The 17,336-nt window shown below is 41.8% G+C and overlaps 1 protein-coding gene across 1 annotated transcript in view; it reads right to left on the bottom strand.

Moving 5' to 3' along the window:
- TTC17 (tetratricopeptide repeat domain 17) overlaps positions 1–17,336 on the bottom strand; it is a 109,603-nt gene that overhangs the window by 10,476 nt on the left and 81,791 nt on the right. The window contains exons 17-22 of the mRNA XM_006258298.4: positions 9,512–9,682; positions 7,636–7,886; positions 5,742–5,907; positions 2,770–2,890; positions 1,562–1,721; positions 408–491 (exon numbers count right to left, since the gene is read on the bottom strand). Coding sequence (XP_006258360.2) covers positions 408–491; positions 1,562–1,721; positions 2,770–2,890; positions 5,742–5,907; positions 7,636–7,886; positions 9,512–9,682 — 953 coding nt within the window. The remainder of the gene's footprint in view (positions 1–407; positions 492–1,561; positions 1,722–2,769; positions 2,891–5,741; positions 5,908–7,635; positions 7,887–9,511; positions 9,683–17,336) is intronic.

Raw genomic sequence — 17,336 nt, 5'->3', positions numbered from 1 at the left:
ACTTCTTCAACTTTAAAATGGGCACAATGGGAATGCTCTTACTTTGCAGGGTACCATAAGACTACATTTTTTGGAGGCAGGAGAGTACATGAAGTGCTATCATCACTAGAAGCCAATGTTGCCCATTAAAAAAGCGATGCCATAACAGGGATACCTCAAATTTTTACAAGTGTTTGTTTCATTAACAAGATATTTGTGAGATCTGGTAGATAAACGTCACTCTGTATAAGTGCAAAAGGATGTGGGTCATATAAGACCTGCAAAGGATTTTGCTTAGAGACAGAAGTCTTTTTGACATGGTCCTAGCTTGTATTTTTAAGTTGACAGCCCTGAAACTGTATTGTTGGTCAAGCCACATAGAAAAATGATAATTGCTGGATGCGTTTCTGTTTATCCTGCCCACGTACCTTTTCCAAAGCTTTGGCTATTCGAGTGCTGACTTGTTCTAATGACTGTGGAGAATACTGGTCTTTGCCAAGATTCTGTAATACCTGGGGAGGAGAAAAAGGCAGGTGCTTAGAGGATGGAAATTGAAAAAACAAAATTAAGACAACTATATGACATCCTAAAATTGAATTTTCTCCCTCAAATACGCTTTCTGCTGCCAGGATATTGGGGGAGCTGTGGGTCCACTGAAAATGCAGCAGTGTGATAGCTAGTAGTGAAAACAGCACCACTGAAGTACAGGCCTGATACAGGAGGAAAACAGGGAAGAGATGCATTCAGCATCCTGTGAAGGGCTTGACTTGTATTGTAAATTTATCTTTCAGTGTTCATTGCTGGTGAAAGATAATAAAGCGGCAGCCCTGGACTCTGTTTATCCACAGAGCAAGTGCAATCAAACAGGTTTCACCTCCAACAGAGAGACTTCCTTCAGGAAGCAGTTTGGTTTCTGAGCCTCATTAAATATTTGGACCTTTGTTTTGACAGTCAACAAGAGAGCTATTAATAAATATAGATAATTATAGACTTGGGTCTACTAGGACAAGGGTGGCCAACCTATGACACACATGCCACATGTGTGGCACATGACAGATCAGGGACAGAGCAGGGAATACAATGGCAGATAGGGCAGGAAGCAGAAAGCAGAGCAGCAGATTAGGCAAGGAAAGCAGATGGCACTTGGGGAGGGTAAAGGGCTTAATCCAGGGGTGGGCAAAATGCGGCCTGCGGGCTGGATGGGGCCCACCAGGCCATTCTATCCAGCCTGCGGAGCCCATAAAAAATTTAGAAAATAAATATTAATCTGCCACCAGCTGCCTGTTATACGGCCCACAATGGCTTGCCAAAACTCAGTAAGCAGCTCTCCGCCCAAAATAATTGCCCACCCTGGCTTAATTTGTGTCACACCTGTCAAAAAGGTTGGTTTTCCACTGCACTAGGAATCAAAAGCCAGTCTGGTAACCAGTCTGGTCATTCATTGCTAATCAGAAACAGTACATGAGATAGGAAAGGTTTCTTAGCCTTTTTTGTATCTTCGGACCCATTCTAGCCTTTCCATAGATATTTGCATGTCTGTTCATCTCACATAATCTGAGACAGCCTATAAGGAAGAGTGTACCTCTTTCAGCTGACTTTCTCCAGTGTAATGCAGGCTAGCCCGATTTGAGACCCCTAGTAGATGGTCCAAGGTATGCATACTGACAGGTAGATTGGGGTTGCAAAGAGGCTCCATAGCCGGTTCTTGCAGCTGTGTGGCAAAATCTATATGGTCTGTAATACTAGAAGGGAAGGAAAACAAATTCTAGGTTAGAGGCAGGACCCCATAATCATCGTGAGAAAGAGAGGGAAGAGCCAATTTATAAATACAGCTTTTCTAGTAAGCATGGCCAGTTAGAAGAAATTTCTCTTCTCCTTTTGTCCACCACCTGGTAGATTTTATATTCCTTGCTACAGGGAAGAAATTCTACAGGTACCTCAAAATGTTATAGAATAAACTAGAAAGTAATAAGATAAGGAAAAGGGAGATGTTCTATTCTTGGGATTTTTTTTGTTTATTTAAGCAACACCCCTCCGAAATAAAAGCTACCCCATGGCAGGACAAAACATAATCAAAGTAAATTCAAACCAACAAAATATATTCATTTTAGCAAGGGTGATTTTTGCAACATATCCTGCAGATCAATGGATTCAGACCATGATGGGCAGCAAGCTTTAGAGGCAAAGGGCCCTGACAGAGAATGATTTGCTGGCAACATCTTTTCTATTTTCCCTGGAGGTCTCCAAGACAAACTAGTCCCAGATATCCAAGAGCAACAGCAGAAAGTACCCCCAGCATTTGGGGGAGCTGATGTTGCAGTCACAAGTTGCAACATTCAATAAGCAGAATAAATTTAAAGGAAGAGTGCTGTCTAGCACTCTAACCTTAAGTAGACCAAGTCAGCGATAACAGCAAAATGGTTTGTATCCAAGACAAACTCCTTGCCAAGCGCAGATGAAAAAAAAGCTTCCCTGCTCATTCCTGTTGTATGATTGTCCAAAACAATCATATGTCATTGCCCCTTCATCTGCAGCTATGTATCACCGCTGGTGACACAGTCAAATCAAAGAGCAAAGGGGCTGTCACTGTTCTCAGATCTGCTGCTGATCTTGGTCAAAGGTCTCCATACTAAAGGCTCATTCTTCTGGACAGAGTACGAACCAGTGGTATCAAACTTGGAAATTGCTGTTTGCTTTAGTAGGCTACTAAAATGTTTGACACACATGCATACAACTGCCCTGCTTTGTGCAGCTGATGACTTGCTGTAGGTTCACAAGCATGATACTTACTCAATACTTTTAGCAGAAACAGCTAACCATGTGCTGGCAACAGTAGTGAGTTCTACCCTGCGGAGTTTCAAACACTCATCAGGACTTGGCCAGCCAAGGCTGCGATAATCACGCTGTTTTCCTAGAAAGAAGCAGGCATTACAGGAAACAGCCTTCATGTAACAGGGTAAAAAAGATCCATTTTTAAAGTTCAAGGGATTTTAAAAGCATTTTATGCATGTGGACACACGCTCCTTGAATCAATCTAGGATCCCAAGTCTGCAATGGGATCACCCTGGGAAGAGCCCTGAATCTGCAGAAATCCAGCAGTCTGCTCACAAGAATCCAGTTGCCAGGCAAGCCTAATTATATGACGAGTGGTGAGGAAGGATTTTAAAACTTTGTGTTCAGTAAGGCCTTTCTACATTTGTAGCTCAGGAACAACAGGTCTTGTCTTTACAAACTAACACGTTGCCACTTACATTTTTTTTTTTAAACTAGCTTATGCTACACTTGTATCTGGAGAGGAGATGAGACCCACCAGGTCACTTTGCCCAAAGAATCACCAATGATGCAAAGCAACTCAACTAACTTCATGAAGAGTGGAAGAGGGTTGTTACAGCATCTAAGGTGCCCCAAAGGTCATAGTGGCCTTGGGGCTGACTTGACTATGCTGCACTTACATTGCTTTGAGTTAATTAATTAAACAGAAAATATTATGAATGAGTCACTGTAGCTTCCTAGTTCTGCACCTACACTCAGAACCAATGCAAATAATCTAATTATCACAGCTTCTGTTTTTGTTGTTTCGGGATACGAAAGAATATATTAATTTTTTTGAGTAATAATATTCATGTTGTTCATCATGGATAATAACTTCTACAGCATTGTATTCCTGAATCTAAAAGCTCTTACGAAACCATTAAGTAATTACATTTCAGAAGTCCCCACTATATTGACATACGTTATTCTTCTCATTTTGTAGATAAGTAAACTGAGGCAACAAGAGGTTAAGTATGGGCATTTGGTGGAGGATACAAAGCATATCTGTAGCAGAATAAGGGTTTTATTCTAGGGCCTGATCTAAAATTAGGGTGACCATACATCCCAATTGGGCCAGGACAGTCCAGGATCCATAGCCCAGTCCTGGCCAGTTGGTCAAAAGTCCCGGGCAAGAATCTGGCGGGAGGCAGAGCAGCATGGTATGTCAGGCAGGCAACTGGGCAGACACCGTTGCTCCTATGTGAGAGGAAGGACATGCCATGTGTGGGTGGGGTAGTGCCTGTTTCAGTCTACTCATCTTGCTCTTGCATATGGGCAGCAGTGCCTGCCTGGAGCACCAAGCTGCTCTGCCTCCCCGCTAGATTCTGGCTCGGGACTTTTGACCAACCAGCCAGGACCAGGCTACAAAATCCTGGACTGTCTCGACCAAACCAGAATGTATAGTCACACTATCTAAAAACCACCAAAACTTTCCTATTACCTGAAGCAGACTTTAGCTTATGTCCTAGCATTCCATCTACCTCATTTTAACACCTGGGCAAACTTCCTCTTTCATAACAATTTCAAATCAAGAGCAGTATGGAAAAAAAAAAAATTTAGCCACTAAGTAGCTCACTGAAAAGCCATGTTTAACCACCCCAAAGTCTAATACATACTGATATATAGGAAAAAAAAAGAGAGTTCGCAAGGAACTTAAGGCAGCATTTCAGTGTCTATTTCTCTGATTTCCTGTCACTTACTTGAAGCCAAATCCTGAAACCCACTAACTCACTGCATTATAAAAGTACTTTTCCAGTATAGTTAGCACCCATTTCCAGCGACACCAGGCAAGAGCAACAGCCACTTACCATCTACATTTCCATTGGGAACATTTTCCCTACTGTTACTGTCACAAAAACAGCTACTTGGGAGCAATGTAGCACGAAGGCATTGAGATGCTGGTACTCACAGGCATAGAATTTTGCAAAATTAAAATAAATCTATAATCCTAATTCTTAGAGAAATTGTGCACTATGTCATGGGGAAAATTCATGTGGGTTTGATCATCTCTCATTGCATAAATACTACGCAATATATTTCACCACTCCTAATTTAGTCAGTTTATTTCTGAGCCCTTGGTGGTAGTAGGAAAGAATTATATATAGTGAGAAGGATGGTCAGCTAGTAAAGAAACCAGTCTGAGGCACAGGAAAGCTAGATTTCCTTGCTCCACCAGAAACACCCTGTATGACCTGACAAGGACTTAGATGTCTAGTGACCTTTGTGATTCTGGCCTTTTGCCTCTCTGTGCCTATAGTCCCTATCTGTAAAATGGAGATAATTGCATTTCCCTTTCTCTGAGTGGTCTTGTGGTCTTTAAGATTGGGAGACACTCAGATACAAAAGCAATAGGGCCGTATAAAAGAGGGTGGAGGTGGGAGGGGAAGAGAGAGGGATGGAGAGAGAGAATTTATAAGGCCAGTAGTCTGAGGAAATAGAAGTTCACAGATCAAGATCCAGTTTTAATATATAGCTTGGCATCAAATAATCTTCAGTTTAAATATTTAATTTAACACGTTGATTTTTTTCACTTGCCAGAATGGGAGCTTGTTAAAAGATGCACATTAAAACCTTCAAAGTGTGAAACAGCCTCCTAGGTTACCAGCTCAACCTGGAAGGAACTGGGCAAACAGCAGTAAAAATACTACTTTACTTCCTCATTAAGCTATCACCCAAAATGCATCTTTCCCTCCTTATCTCTTCTCTTAATTTGTCTCCACTATTATTTTTCAGTTTTAGGAAACAGCTGAGGTGAAAAATGTTATGCAAAATAAAGTTCTACTGCATAGGTGCTCCTAAGAGAGTGTTTATAGGACAGAATTATAATCATGCATATTTTCTCCTCTGCGTAAGTGGTCTCTGTATAATCTTTCATTATCATACTTTTGAAATATAAATGCATGGAATTAGGATCAGTGAAAGACCGGCTTTTCTTAAAAACAGCAATTTACCTGGTGGTCCTGGGGAGGGTATTTTGGGGCCACTGATTTCCAGTGCAGTTTCATAAAGGTTTTCATTTTCCCCATTAACCTCTTCTTCTCCATTTCTCCCCGTGGGCTCCTGAAGATCCACGCTTTCTGATTTTGGTTTCTTTAATCGTTTGACCTGGAATGTGATCTGTAAAAGAAGTGTAAGAGTGATGTTGTAGCTATGATGGTCCAGAAAATTATGCAAAAAGCAAGGATTTCTTAAGGTGGTATCTTTTATTGGAACAACTGTGTAGCAGAGTTAGACATGCTTTAAAATGCTTGTCTAACTCTGCTACAGAGGACTTGATAAAGAATGTCTTGCATTTGAAAGCTTGCCTAACTCTACTACAAAGTTGGTCCAATAAAAGATATCACCCCCTAAGGAATCTTTGCCTCCATAAAAGAAGAACACTGCTAGGGTTAAAAGTTACAAATCCATTGGGCAAATCGTTTGAACGAATGTTTGGCTTGTTCTAGTGCAGGGGTTTTCAACCTTTTTAAAGGAGTGTATCCCTTTTGGCTGGATGTGGAGTGGGGGGGTGGCGGCTGGACACAGAGAGCAGGGAGGAGGAGGCTTGCATGCGGTGGCACAGGGCGGTGGGTGGAGGCGGCAGTCGCACAGCCGATTGCACATGCAGCTCCGCAGGCTGCTGACGGGCCTCACACCCAGAAAATCGTGTGCTGCCTGTCAGAAGCCCGCGGAGCTGCATGTGCAACACATGGCAGCGGCAGCACAGGGTGGCTGCCCCATGTGAACTCCCCCACCTTCCCCCTCCCCCCAGCTGGCCAGTGCCTGTGTGGCCCACAGAGGGGACCCGCTGCCCTCACCCCCATGGGCCCTGCTCCTGGGAGGTGGTGGCACAGGGTGGTGAGTGGCGATGCTCTGTTCTACCACCTTTCCAAATACCCCCAGGGGTATGCATACCCCAGGTTGACAACCCCTGTTCTAGTGAGTAGGTTTAACTCTAGGGCAATTTCGGAACCAGCATAGATTCCTCTCCCTCTTCACCTTTAGCTACTCCCCTAGCCTGTTTACCTTCAATGCACCATGATGTACCAATGCAATACACAGATGACTCTTCTAACAAGAAAAAACAAACATTTGCCTGCTATAGAACAAGAGCATTTTCCATTCTGCTCTGTTCCTAGTGCCATTAAAATGTACGCAAGCCCCTTCACATAGAAGAACATTTTTAGTTAAAATTTTACTCTCTCCTTTATAATGGTTTCCTATTGGTAGGAAGTCCAAGCCAATTAGAATAGAATAGAATTTTGTGTGTGTGTGTGTGTGTGTGTGTGCGCGCGCGCGCACACAAAATGAATAAACAGAACTAGATTAACAATAAAAGAAAATGATTTATGCCTATGTCAAAAGTAATGCTGTTTGCTTTCCAGGATTTTCTTATCTGGCATTTGCTCAAAGTTTTCTATTCACCCAACAGGCAATTGTATGGACAACTTAATGCAAATGTCCTTCTTATTCCCTGTAAGTGAAACAACCTGAGGGACTGGACTGCCGCCAGCGGTGAGAAAATTCTGAAGCACAATGATTCACTCAATATTTGGGCCTTTGCCACTAATAATGATACTAATTAATAACAATTAAGGCAGGAATTTTAATGATGTTGAAACTTGTCTGTTAGGAGGTGGACTGAAACTACTCATTCATTTCACATATGCCACCAAACCATCTCTCAGATAGTCATAGGTTTGGGTTGTTTGTAATTGGTGATCTGGAGATGAAAGGCTCTATTATCAAAGGCAAAAACTCTGAACTGTTATCTCTCCCTTCAAATCAGAATAGTTTTTTGTACAGTAAATTAGGATACAGTTTACAAAGGCTACTAGACTAGATCTTGCAAATGCTTGTTCTTACCCATTCAGCTTCATCATCATCTCCACAATCCCCAAAACAAGAACTAGCCAGTCCATCCTGGGAGCCTTTCTTTAGGACTCGGATACCCTGGAGGTCCATCCGACGACCTTTCACCTCTAGTGCCCCTTCAAAGGCTTCCAGAGGCCAGGAATTTTCAAACTCATCCACCAAAGCCAACATCTCTTCAGACATCTGAGCGTCTCCCAAATTTTCCAGCCCTTCTGAACCATTGCTTTCTGCAATGACTGTGTCTGAAATGGAGTGTTAATAACATCACCAACATTATTTTTATTTACAGTAGAACCCACAGGCTGCTAAAAAAGGGAAGTAGTGTTCTGTGCCTCAGGTCTTCTGCTGGTTCAAATCAAACATCAGAAGCAGGTCCAGGGAGGCGATCCTTCCCTTCTATGTGGCATTGGTCCGGTCGCAGTTGGAGTACTGCATCCAGTTCTGGGTGCCGCACTTCAAGAGGGATGTGGCTAGCACTGAGAGGGGTCAGAGGAGGGCCACTCGCATGGTCAAAGGGCAGTGGGGCAGGCCCTACGAAGAGAAGCTAAAGGGCCTGAACCTACTCAGCCTCCACAAGAGAAGGCTGAGAGGGGATCTGGTGGCCATTTACAAACTCACCAGGGGGACCAGCGAGAATTGGGGGAGGTTCTGTTCCTCCGGGCACCACCTGGGGTTACTAGGAATAAGAGCCACAAATTGTTAGAGAGAAGGTTCAGGCTGGACATCAGGAGACATTACTTTACAGTTAGAGCTTCCAGGCTCTGGAATGGGCTCCCAAGTGAGGTGGTGATCTCCCCTACGTTGGTGGTCTTCAAGGGGAGGCTGGACAGATTTTTGGCTGGGGTGATATGATCCTAGCACCCGTTCCTGCCTGGGGCAGGGGGTCAGACCTGATGATCTGTTTAGGTCCCTTCTGACCCTAAGTATTATGATACTATGATATGACTGTGGAATTTCCATCCTTGCAAGTTTTCAAAAGCAGGTTAGATAGACGCTTGGCTGGGATGGCTTAGTCAGGAATGATCCTGCCTTGGGCTGGACTAGATGACCTCATAAGGTCCCTTCCAGCCATACTTCCGTATGATCCTAAGGGCATGGACGTCTGTTTGTCTTTGTTTTGTGCCGTTATAAACATTTTTATGGTGGCACAAAGGAAACATCTGTTTGCAGCTGTTCTCTCTTCCTCTGTAAAACTGCAAACTTCCTAAGAAGTTTTCAAGTATCCCAGGGTGAAACATCCGTTTCAGCAGCCTACCTGTTTGCTATTGTTTCACTATGGAAAGGCAAAAGGTTTGCTGGAACCTCCTCTGGTTTGTTGTTTGAAGGGCATTAAAAATTAACGCATGCTGTTCTCTAACTTATATAATCATGCCGGGGATTCCATTAAAGCCTTACACAGTATCTCCCTAGTGAATCTGCCACTAAGAAGTAGAATATATTCAAGATCCTCCATATTTTATTTTAAAAACTTTTCAGTCTTTTTCTATCCTTTCATTGTAGACTGAGCACCCATTCCAGCAACTAGGGCATCCCATTTAGCCATGGTCATGTAAGTGAAAGTGATGCACACAGTTTGTGTTTTTGCCCAGATGAAGTAGAAAAAAATGGATTGCTGAAGGGATACAAAAAATTCAAATCAGCATGGATGGCTGAGCCATCTCAGAACCAAACTGCTGTACCTTAAATGTGTCAGATATCTGGGCAGAACTAGAAAGATGAAATAAGAAATCAATGGAATTAAAGAGCCTTTCTCCTGTCTTGTCATAGGAGTTTCATCCTCGTGGTGCTTGTGAAAAAGAAGCCAGGCTTGAAGGCTAGAGACCAAATCATTATTCAAGCATGCACTGAAATGCTAAGGCTAACTTACTTTCCAGTCTCAGAGATGAAGGGTCCCTTGTTGAACTCTGAATGCGATATTCTGTGGTGTCTTCTGTACCTCCCTCAGAATTTTCTTCTTTAGCTGTTACTGACTCCTGGGGTTCACCAAAGTACTTCTGCTTGTCATGAATGTCACCTGGGTTTTTCTTATGACAGTGGCCTATAAGAAACAGATATGCAAACAGTATAAAACAACTCCCTCCAGACACATCATCTGATGCAATGAACCAGAGATGACACTCCTTTTCTATTGGTATTTCTCCTGCATAGAGACTAACAGACCAATTGTGAACCTTCAGTTCAATGAGATTTCAATAGGAGTGGATGATGCTGAGCACTTTGCTGTATTGGTCCAATACAAAGTTACAAGATGCATGGATCTCAGCATTTAACATACTCCAATTTTCTCGCCTGTTAAAGTCCACAGTTACCAAAGTAACTGAGTCTAGGTGCCCACTCCAAGGTACATTCCTGACATGTTAGTTAATATTATTATTACGATTAACGTGTCAAAATTGTAACATTCATTAAGTTGAGAATAGAACTCAAAGCTTAGAACTCTTTGATGCTGATGTTCAGTGTTGGAGGTTCAAAACTCACTGTGGACATCAAAGGATCAAGCAAAAGACCTGGGAGAAATTTTATGAAAATCAAATCTACACAGAAAGAGTTAGTAGTCAGCAAAGAAGAAGAAACCTTTCCATTTACCTTGCACTGCGACTGTACTGCCCTCTTGGCTAGGACATTAAAGCTTACCAAAGAGCAACAATTAGATGACACTTACAAAACTACAATACATTTCAGTTACATGTGTTATAAGATTTACAGAGTTTACTGAGTCTCAACATATCTATTGTATAGGGGGACTTATTACAGCAATATTGGAGCAACTGAGGTAGTAGTTCATTTATTAAGGTAAGAAATCAAATACTGTGCAACACCCTGTAGAGAAGTGCAGTTATTCCCATATTACCAATGGAGACCTGTGGTACAGACAAGATTGGCTTGCCCAAGGTCTCACAGGCCAGAGAATCAAACCTAAATACCAGGTAAGTGCCATTTCATGGCTCTTTTGAGCAAGATTGGAATTACTACTTCCTATTTCTAGATGGAGAACTAGAGACAGAGGATGAGAAAGGTGGACAGGGCCGCAAAGCAAATCAGTGGCAGAGTTAAAAATAGAACACAGGCCTTTGTGGAGTTTCCATTCCCAACCCTGTCTGTGAGGGCACTACTTACGTTAGTTAATGTACTACTGGTAGCACTCAGATTGTATGGTGGTAGGTGTGACCTAAGCATTCGTGGAACAGAAAAAACAGATGAGAAAGTTCCCAGTCTTTTCCATCTTGTGGCCCACATGAAAATCTAGCCAGAAAGAAACATTACAAATGAACACCTAGGCACAAAGAAAGGAGGACTGTGGCTTCGGAGAGCACAGTGACTCCAAAAAAAAAGTTTCATTTATGATACTGGAACATCATAAGCTCCTTGACCATGTAGTAGTTTGATATGAAGAGCCTCTGAATATCCCTGGTTTCCAGACACAACAGTGCCTCTGGAAATAAGGCCATGCAAGTTTACAGAGGAAAATACCGAAATAAATAAAAAATAGACGCGTGATCCTTTAGCAAATATTTTATGTTCTTCAGTTTTCTAGTTATATATTGAAATGTTGGGTAAACTGAATCATTTCATGAAATGGGTAACTGAAGAAACAAAGTGGGGAAAAACAAAGTTTATAAACTGTTTTAACACCTGCCATACAATTAAAATCTTTCTGGTTTTCACACTTGACTTCTTTCACCAGTCATTGCTTCCGTCTTTTTTTCCCCTTCTAATCTCTGCTCCCACCCCCCAATGAAAATTTAATTGGTTTCATCTTTTTAAATCTCTGCAATACGCAGAGAGCTTCATGCATAATTTATAAGGAATGGTGTGCGCAGGACCCCAAAGCTGAAATTAGTCCTCCTGGCTGACATCAAAACCAGACGGACTTTGATGCAAGTCAGGTGCATTCTAAGAATGTGATGCCCTTCAGTGGAGAAAACCTTGGTCAACTTAGCATCTTGATGAAGGAGAACAGAAGAGACTAAGGTACACAGAGCTGATTAGAAAACAAGCAAACAACCCCCTCGCCTCCCCCCAAAACCTGATGCTTTTTAAAGCAAACACCAGGAGACTGAAAAAAAAAGGAAACTAGCATCCTGAGAACAGCAAGGGAAAAATGAAGACACATTTAAAAATATTACTTAAGACTAGCATCATTAATATTAATTTACAAACACTGACAGCTAAAAACAGACTGGATGAGAGTGCTGGCTTTCTTGGGATCAGAGTGCTGCTATATATAGAAAGCCAAGTGGCCTATTTTTTTTAATTACTGCTTCTAGTTGCCTGGCATTGCTGGGGAAGAAAATCTGGTACAAAAAGCAATGGAAGTTTAAGATCTTTGCCATTCTGATCATGAAACTGATGCTGCTGAAATGCCTAAAGTCAGAGCTTTATGGCCTGCTCTCTGACAGAAAAACAACTGGAAAATATGGGAAGAGTTAGCAGAAAGGAAGGACTGAAAGGGATCAACATAGCCTGGAAGCATATGAACACTTTTTTTGGCTGCAAGCTACCATGTATTATTAGTGTTGCCTTATTACTGGCCCAACACGTGATTGATCTAGTTGCTGTGCATGCAGAGAACAAAGATGACCATTCCTGGCCCAACTGCCCTGAGATATATGCTTCCTAACTTTCACCTTTCTTCAAATTTTCCAGGTGAATTTGGGGGGATGGATCCTGATGTGGCTGGTGTCACATCAAAGCTGCCTGCTTGAAACATACTTAAAAACAGTCTTTTACTTAAATTTACTCTGCTCAGAAGAACAACTATAAAAAGTATAACTTGCTTACTCAGCAGATCTTGTCCCTGGTTACTGTTTTCTGCAGCTAGATTTGCATGGTTTATAAAGCTACAATAAAGCAAAGCGGATTCCATTCTGTTTTCTACAATACCAGTGAAACAGTTAACTAAGTTCTTGCTAGTTACACCCCTTAAATCTCACCGATAAAGTGGGGTGTATATATTTGGCCCACAGGGTCTTTATTACAAGCGGTGCTGTAAGAAGGACGTCGGAAACAGACTCTGAGAAAGGTTACTGTTTACTTGTAAACTGTGCTTGCTGAACAGGGGGCAGGAGGAGGTGAATCAGCATTCAGTAGGTGCAGAAACCTTCAAGGATGTGGTTTTATCTACTTATAATAATCTGAGATCCTGTGATGAAAATAAATACTCAATGGGTGCATCTCCATGTATACTTAAATGAGCAGTAGCCTATTCTACTGTGTATTAAAGTGTCCCATAAAAAAAAATGCTAATATGCTAATGCGCAGGAGAATAGGCTACTGTGCAGACGTGCCACCTAAAAAGTGTGCGTTTGCGCTATTGTGTATTAGTGCAGCCTAATGCGTATTTATTTAGTACCTCATATTAGAGGTACTACATTAAATGCATAGCAGTAAAAGCACATTCACACACATGTAGACATGCCCAATATGTATTAAACCTAAATCCTTCCTGTATTATTTTTACTGCAATTTCTCTAGGACCTAGGAGCAGTGGTTTTCAACCTTTTTTCATTTGTGGATCCCCCAAAAAATTTGAATGGAGATGAAGACCTCTCTGAATTTTAAGTGTGGGTATTTATATACTTTTGATTGGTCATAGTTAACTTTTGCAGACCTCCCAGGATTCCACAGATCACAGGTTGAAAACCACTGCCCTAGAGTCTAGGGCAAGGTTTGTATTTTGTATGTTTGTTGAGTATCTGATACCAAACAACGTTCTTCCCTTTTGGGACACCAAGTGCTATTACAATAGAAATTTTAAATAATAATGAATATTAAATAATCATATAATAATGTATTGACCACATACATGCAATTATCAATTATTAATTCTTATTAAATTAAAATTAGATATTACGTAATGATAATAAATGAAATGGAGAAAACCTGACAGATCATCTGTTCCACCTAGGAGTAGGAGATTCCCAGGAATTACACTGGGAATGGAGGAAGTGAAGGTCTGGAGCAGCATAGCAAGAGGAAAATGGGCAAATATGGTTTTAGTCTCCACTGACTGAGGAACATGCATCTGGGATGACAGAAAACGAGCAATACCGAAAGTGGAAATGCGAGAACTGATCAGCCTCTCTTAGAAGAGCTAAGAGTAGTGCATGTATTAGGCATAGAAGCTCAATCTAGAGTGTTTCTCTTAAAAGTAAAAACCATATGGAAGGGAGGGGGAAATAATCTTCTACTTATTTGTTAAAGGTCACAAATAATTTTGGCACTATACAGAACCAAACATAAAGGGAATTCCTGGCCCAAAGAAAGTGAGTGGAAAAGACTGTAGCTTGGTTAATATAGCAGGGTTTATTAATTTTCATTCCTATTGTTGGATTCAGTGTTTTGTGGAAGTAGTGAATTTTAAAGAGTTAAACATGGAGTCAAATTTTTGTCCCTAACAACAAGAAAGAAATAAAAAATCCTCTGGCATCTAAAAAAATATCTAAATTAGTTACCGCTAATGCTGCTTGTTTACTTCTTGCATTACACTTGGCATAGACACCAAGGACTCATTAGTCATATTCACCTGCCTGATTTCCATATACCAGCCCAAGGCTGGAAGGGGATGCGCTTTTGTGTAGCTACCAATGCCAGATAAAAAAATACAAACCCACAAATATTTTTTGATTAAGTACTTTTAGTTAATTATGGGCTTGGAGTTTGGATTGCTTATACTCTTTTTGCCTTCATTGTCAATTTGGGGTTTAGAGAAGAGAGTGTTGCTAAGCTCATTGATTTTTATCATGAGTCTACTTCATAGTATTGTTTTCCTTTTGTCTCAGTTCCTGACTTTGTAAGATTCCATAAAAATCTTAGCTGTTATTAAAAATATTGAAAAAATTAGTTCCAGAAAACTTAATTCTCAAGGTTTCAAAGAAAAACTTGGAAAATCAGAAGTCAAACAGGAAGAACCAAAAATCCATTATTTTAAAGTCTCCCAATTTCTTGAGACATAATTCATGTTTTGTTTTTTTTTAATGGCTAGGGTTGACATTGTTGGGTTAGCACTCTGTGGATTAAGGGAGACAAGCAAGCTTGAGGACTGTAGTTGATGATTAAATTTGTGTTTGAAATCTTATTTTGTTCTATTGTGTTAATTCTGCCTGGGAACAAGGGTTGCCTTTTTTAATGAAGCGTCCCTTTAAAAACACTGCGGCATAAGCTGAAAAAGTGAGCACTACTAGAAATCAGCCTGCTGCAGTGGTTCTCAACTGGTGTAGAGGACTACAGTATGTCTATGCTCTTCTTGCCTTAGGGAAAGGTAGCTCAGCTTTTTCTAGTCTGGCCTCTATTACACGCCTCCTGGAATCAGAGGTGTACGGGATAATCCACGTGCCTCACGTGCCTCTGTTTCCAGATAGCATTGTGTAGGTCAGACCACGAAGGGCTGGTACATGAGCTAGCTCTCCTGCCTGTTTCAGACTTAACAGAGAGCCCTAAATTCAGGGGCATATGCATGTGCCACAACCCTTCCCAGGCTGGCTGTGCAGCAGTAGCATGGGGCAGATTTACTTGGAGGTAGCATCACCTGGTTAAAAAGCTCAGAGGTAGGTTGAGCATAGTGGTTCTCTACCAGGGGATGCAGCTACATTCCTTCAGACCAAGCCCTACGAGGAGAGACTAGAGAAACTGGACCTTTTCAGCCTCCACAAGAGAAGGTTGAGAGGCGACCTTGTGGCTGCCTTTAAGTTCATCACGGGGGCACAGAAGGGAATTGGTGAGTATTTATTCACCAAGGCGCCCCCGGGGGTTACAAGAAACAATGGCCACAAGCTAGCAGAGAGCAGATTTAGATTGGACATTAGGAAGAACTTCTTCACAGTTCGAGTGGCCAAGGTCTGGAATGGGCTCCCAAGGGAGGTGGTGCTCTCCCCTACCCTGGAGGTCTTCAAGAGGAGGTTAGATGAGTATCTAGCTGGGGTCATCTAGACCCAGCACTCTTTCCTACTTATGCAGGGGGTCGGACTCGATGATCTATTGAGGTCCCTTCCGACCCTAACATCTATGAATCTATGAATTCAGAAAAGTTGTGGAAGGGTGCCTAGCTTCTTAAAAGCTTGATAACCACTGGGCTGCTGCATGAGTATTCACATTTCAGAAAAGACTAATGCAAACTCTGCTAATGAAAAAGAGTTGATTCCAAAAGTACGAGCATAGATTCAATTCAACAAAACATTATTCAGCTTGCAGTGATTTTATTAAAGGTCATTTTGCCCCATAATGGTTTCTTTCACAGTAAGGGTAGCATGTCCAGAACTTACCAGAAATGGAAATGTCACACTTTTTATACTGTTTCATAGGTATCTCTGGAGATATTTAGAATCACAGAAAATGAGGGTTTGAAGGGACCTCAGGAGGTCATCTGGTCCAAACCCCTGCTCAAAGCAGGACTACCCTCAACTATATCATTGCAACCAAGAGTCTAGTTGGGTCTTAAAAACCTCTAAGGAAAGAGATTCCACAATCTCTCTGGGTAACCTGTTCCAGTGTCTTACTATCCTCCTGGTGAGAAAGTTTTTCCTAATATGTAACTTAAACTTCCCTTGCTGCAACTTGAGACCTCCTTGTTCTGTCATCTGCCACTGAGAACAGCTTAGCTCCATCTTCTTTTGAACTCCCCTTCAGGTAGTTGAAGGCTGCTGTTAAATCCCCCCTCAGTCTGCTCTTCTCCAGACTAAATAGTCCCAGTTCCCTCAGCCTCTTCTCAGAAGTCAAGTGCCCCAGACTCTAAACCATTTTCAGTGCCTTCCACTGGACTCTCTCCAATTTGTCCACATCCTTTCTGTAGTGGTAGCTCAAAACTGGACACAGTAATCCAGATGCAGCCTCACAAGTGCTGAACAGAGGGGAAGAATTACTTTTCTTGATCTGCTGGCAACACTCCTACTAATGCAGCCCAGTATGCCATTAGCCTTCCTGGCAACAAGGGCACACTGTTGGCTCATATTTAGCTTATTGTCTACTTCAACCTGTAGGTCCTTTTCTTCAGAGCTGCTGCCCAGCCAGTCAGCCCCCAGCCTGTCCTGGTGCATGGTACTGTTCTGTCCCAAGTGCAGGACTTTGCGCTTGTCCTAACTGAACTTCATGAGATTTCATTTAGTCCAAACCTCCAATTTGTCTAAGTCACTCTGAATCCTAGCCCCACCCTCCAGCGCATCTACTACTCCCCTTTTATGAATGCTGCACCAATAGACAGCTTCCTTCTTGACCTGTTACCATTGCCTACATACAGTCACTTCAATACATGACACATTGTCAGCTGAGAGTAATAGAGGAGAAATGTACATTATTTACCCTTACATAAAAAATAGTGACAACTCAAGAGGAATTCAGAAGATTTAGGAGACACTCACTACTGAGTATCCAATATTTTAAACCAGGGATATTTGGGATACATTCACCATATGTAACTTCAATTCTGGACATAGTACATTATCACTGATCAAATGTACAGGTCCACATGTGTTCAGGGCTTCACAGCACAAACAGGAAGATATGGTTCATGCCTCAAAGAGCTTACAAGCCAGTTCAGAATTAATGAGCCTACCACTAACCTGATAAAACCAGAAAGTCTCAAAGTAACCAGGTTTTGGGCCCAGCTGGCACTTGGCGGTAAGATCTTCTTTGATGGTGCAGAAAGTGGTAGTGGTGGCAATTCAGTAGAAAGTACTTCTGGTTCAGTATCAATAGCA

This window comes from Alligator mississippiensis, chromosome 2, assembly GCF_030867095.1.
Source record: "Alligator mississippiensis isolate rAllMis1 chromosome 2, rAllMis1, whole genome shotgun sequence".
Taxonomy (NCBI): domain Eukaryota; kingdom Metazoa; phylum Chordata; order Crocodylia; family Alligatoridae; genus Alligator; species Alligator mississippiensis.
This window is presented reverse-complemented; position numbering and strand designations above follow the sequence as displayed.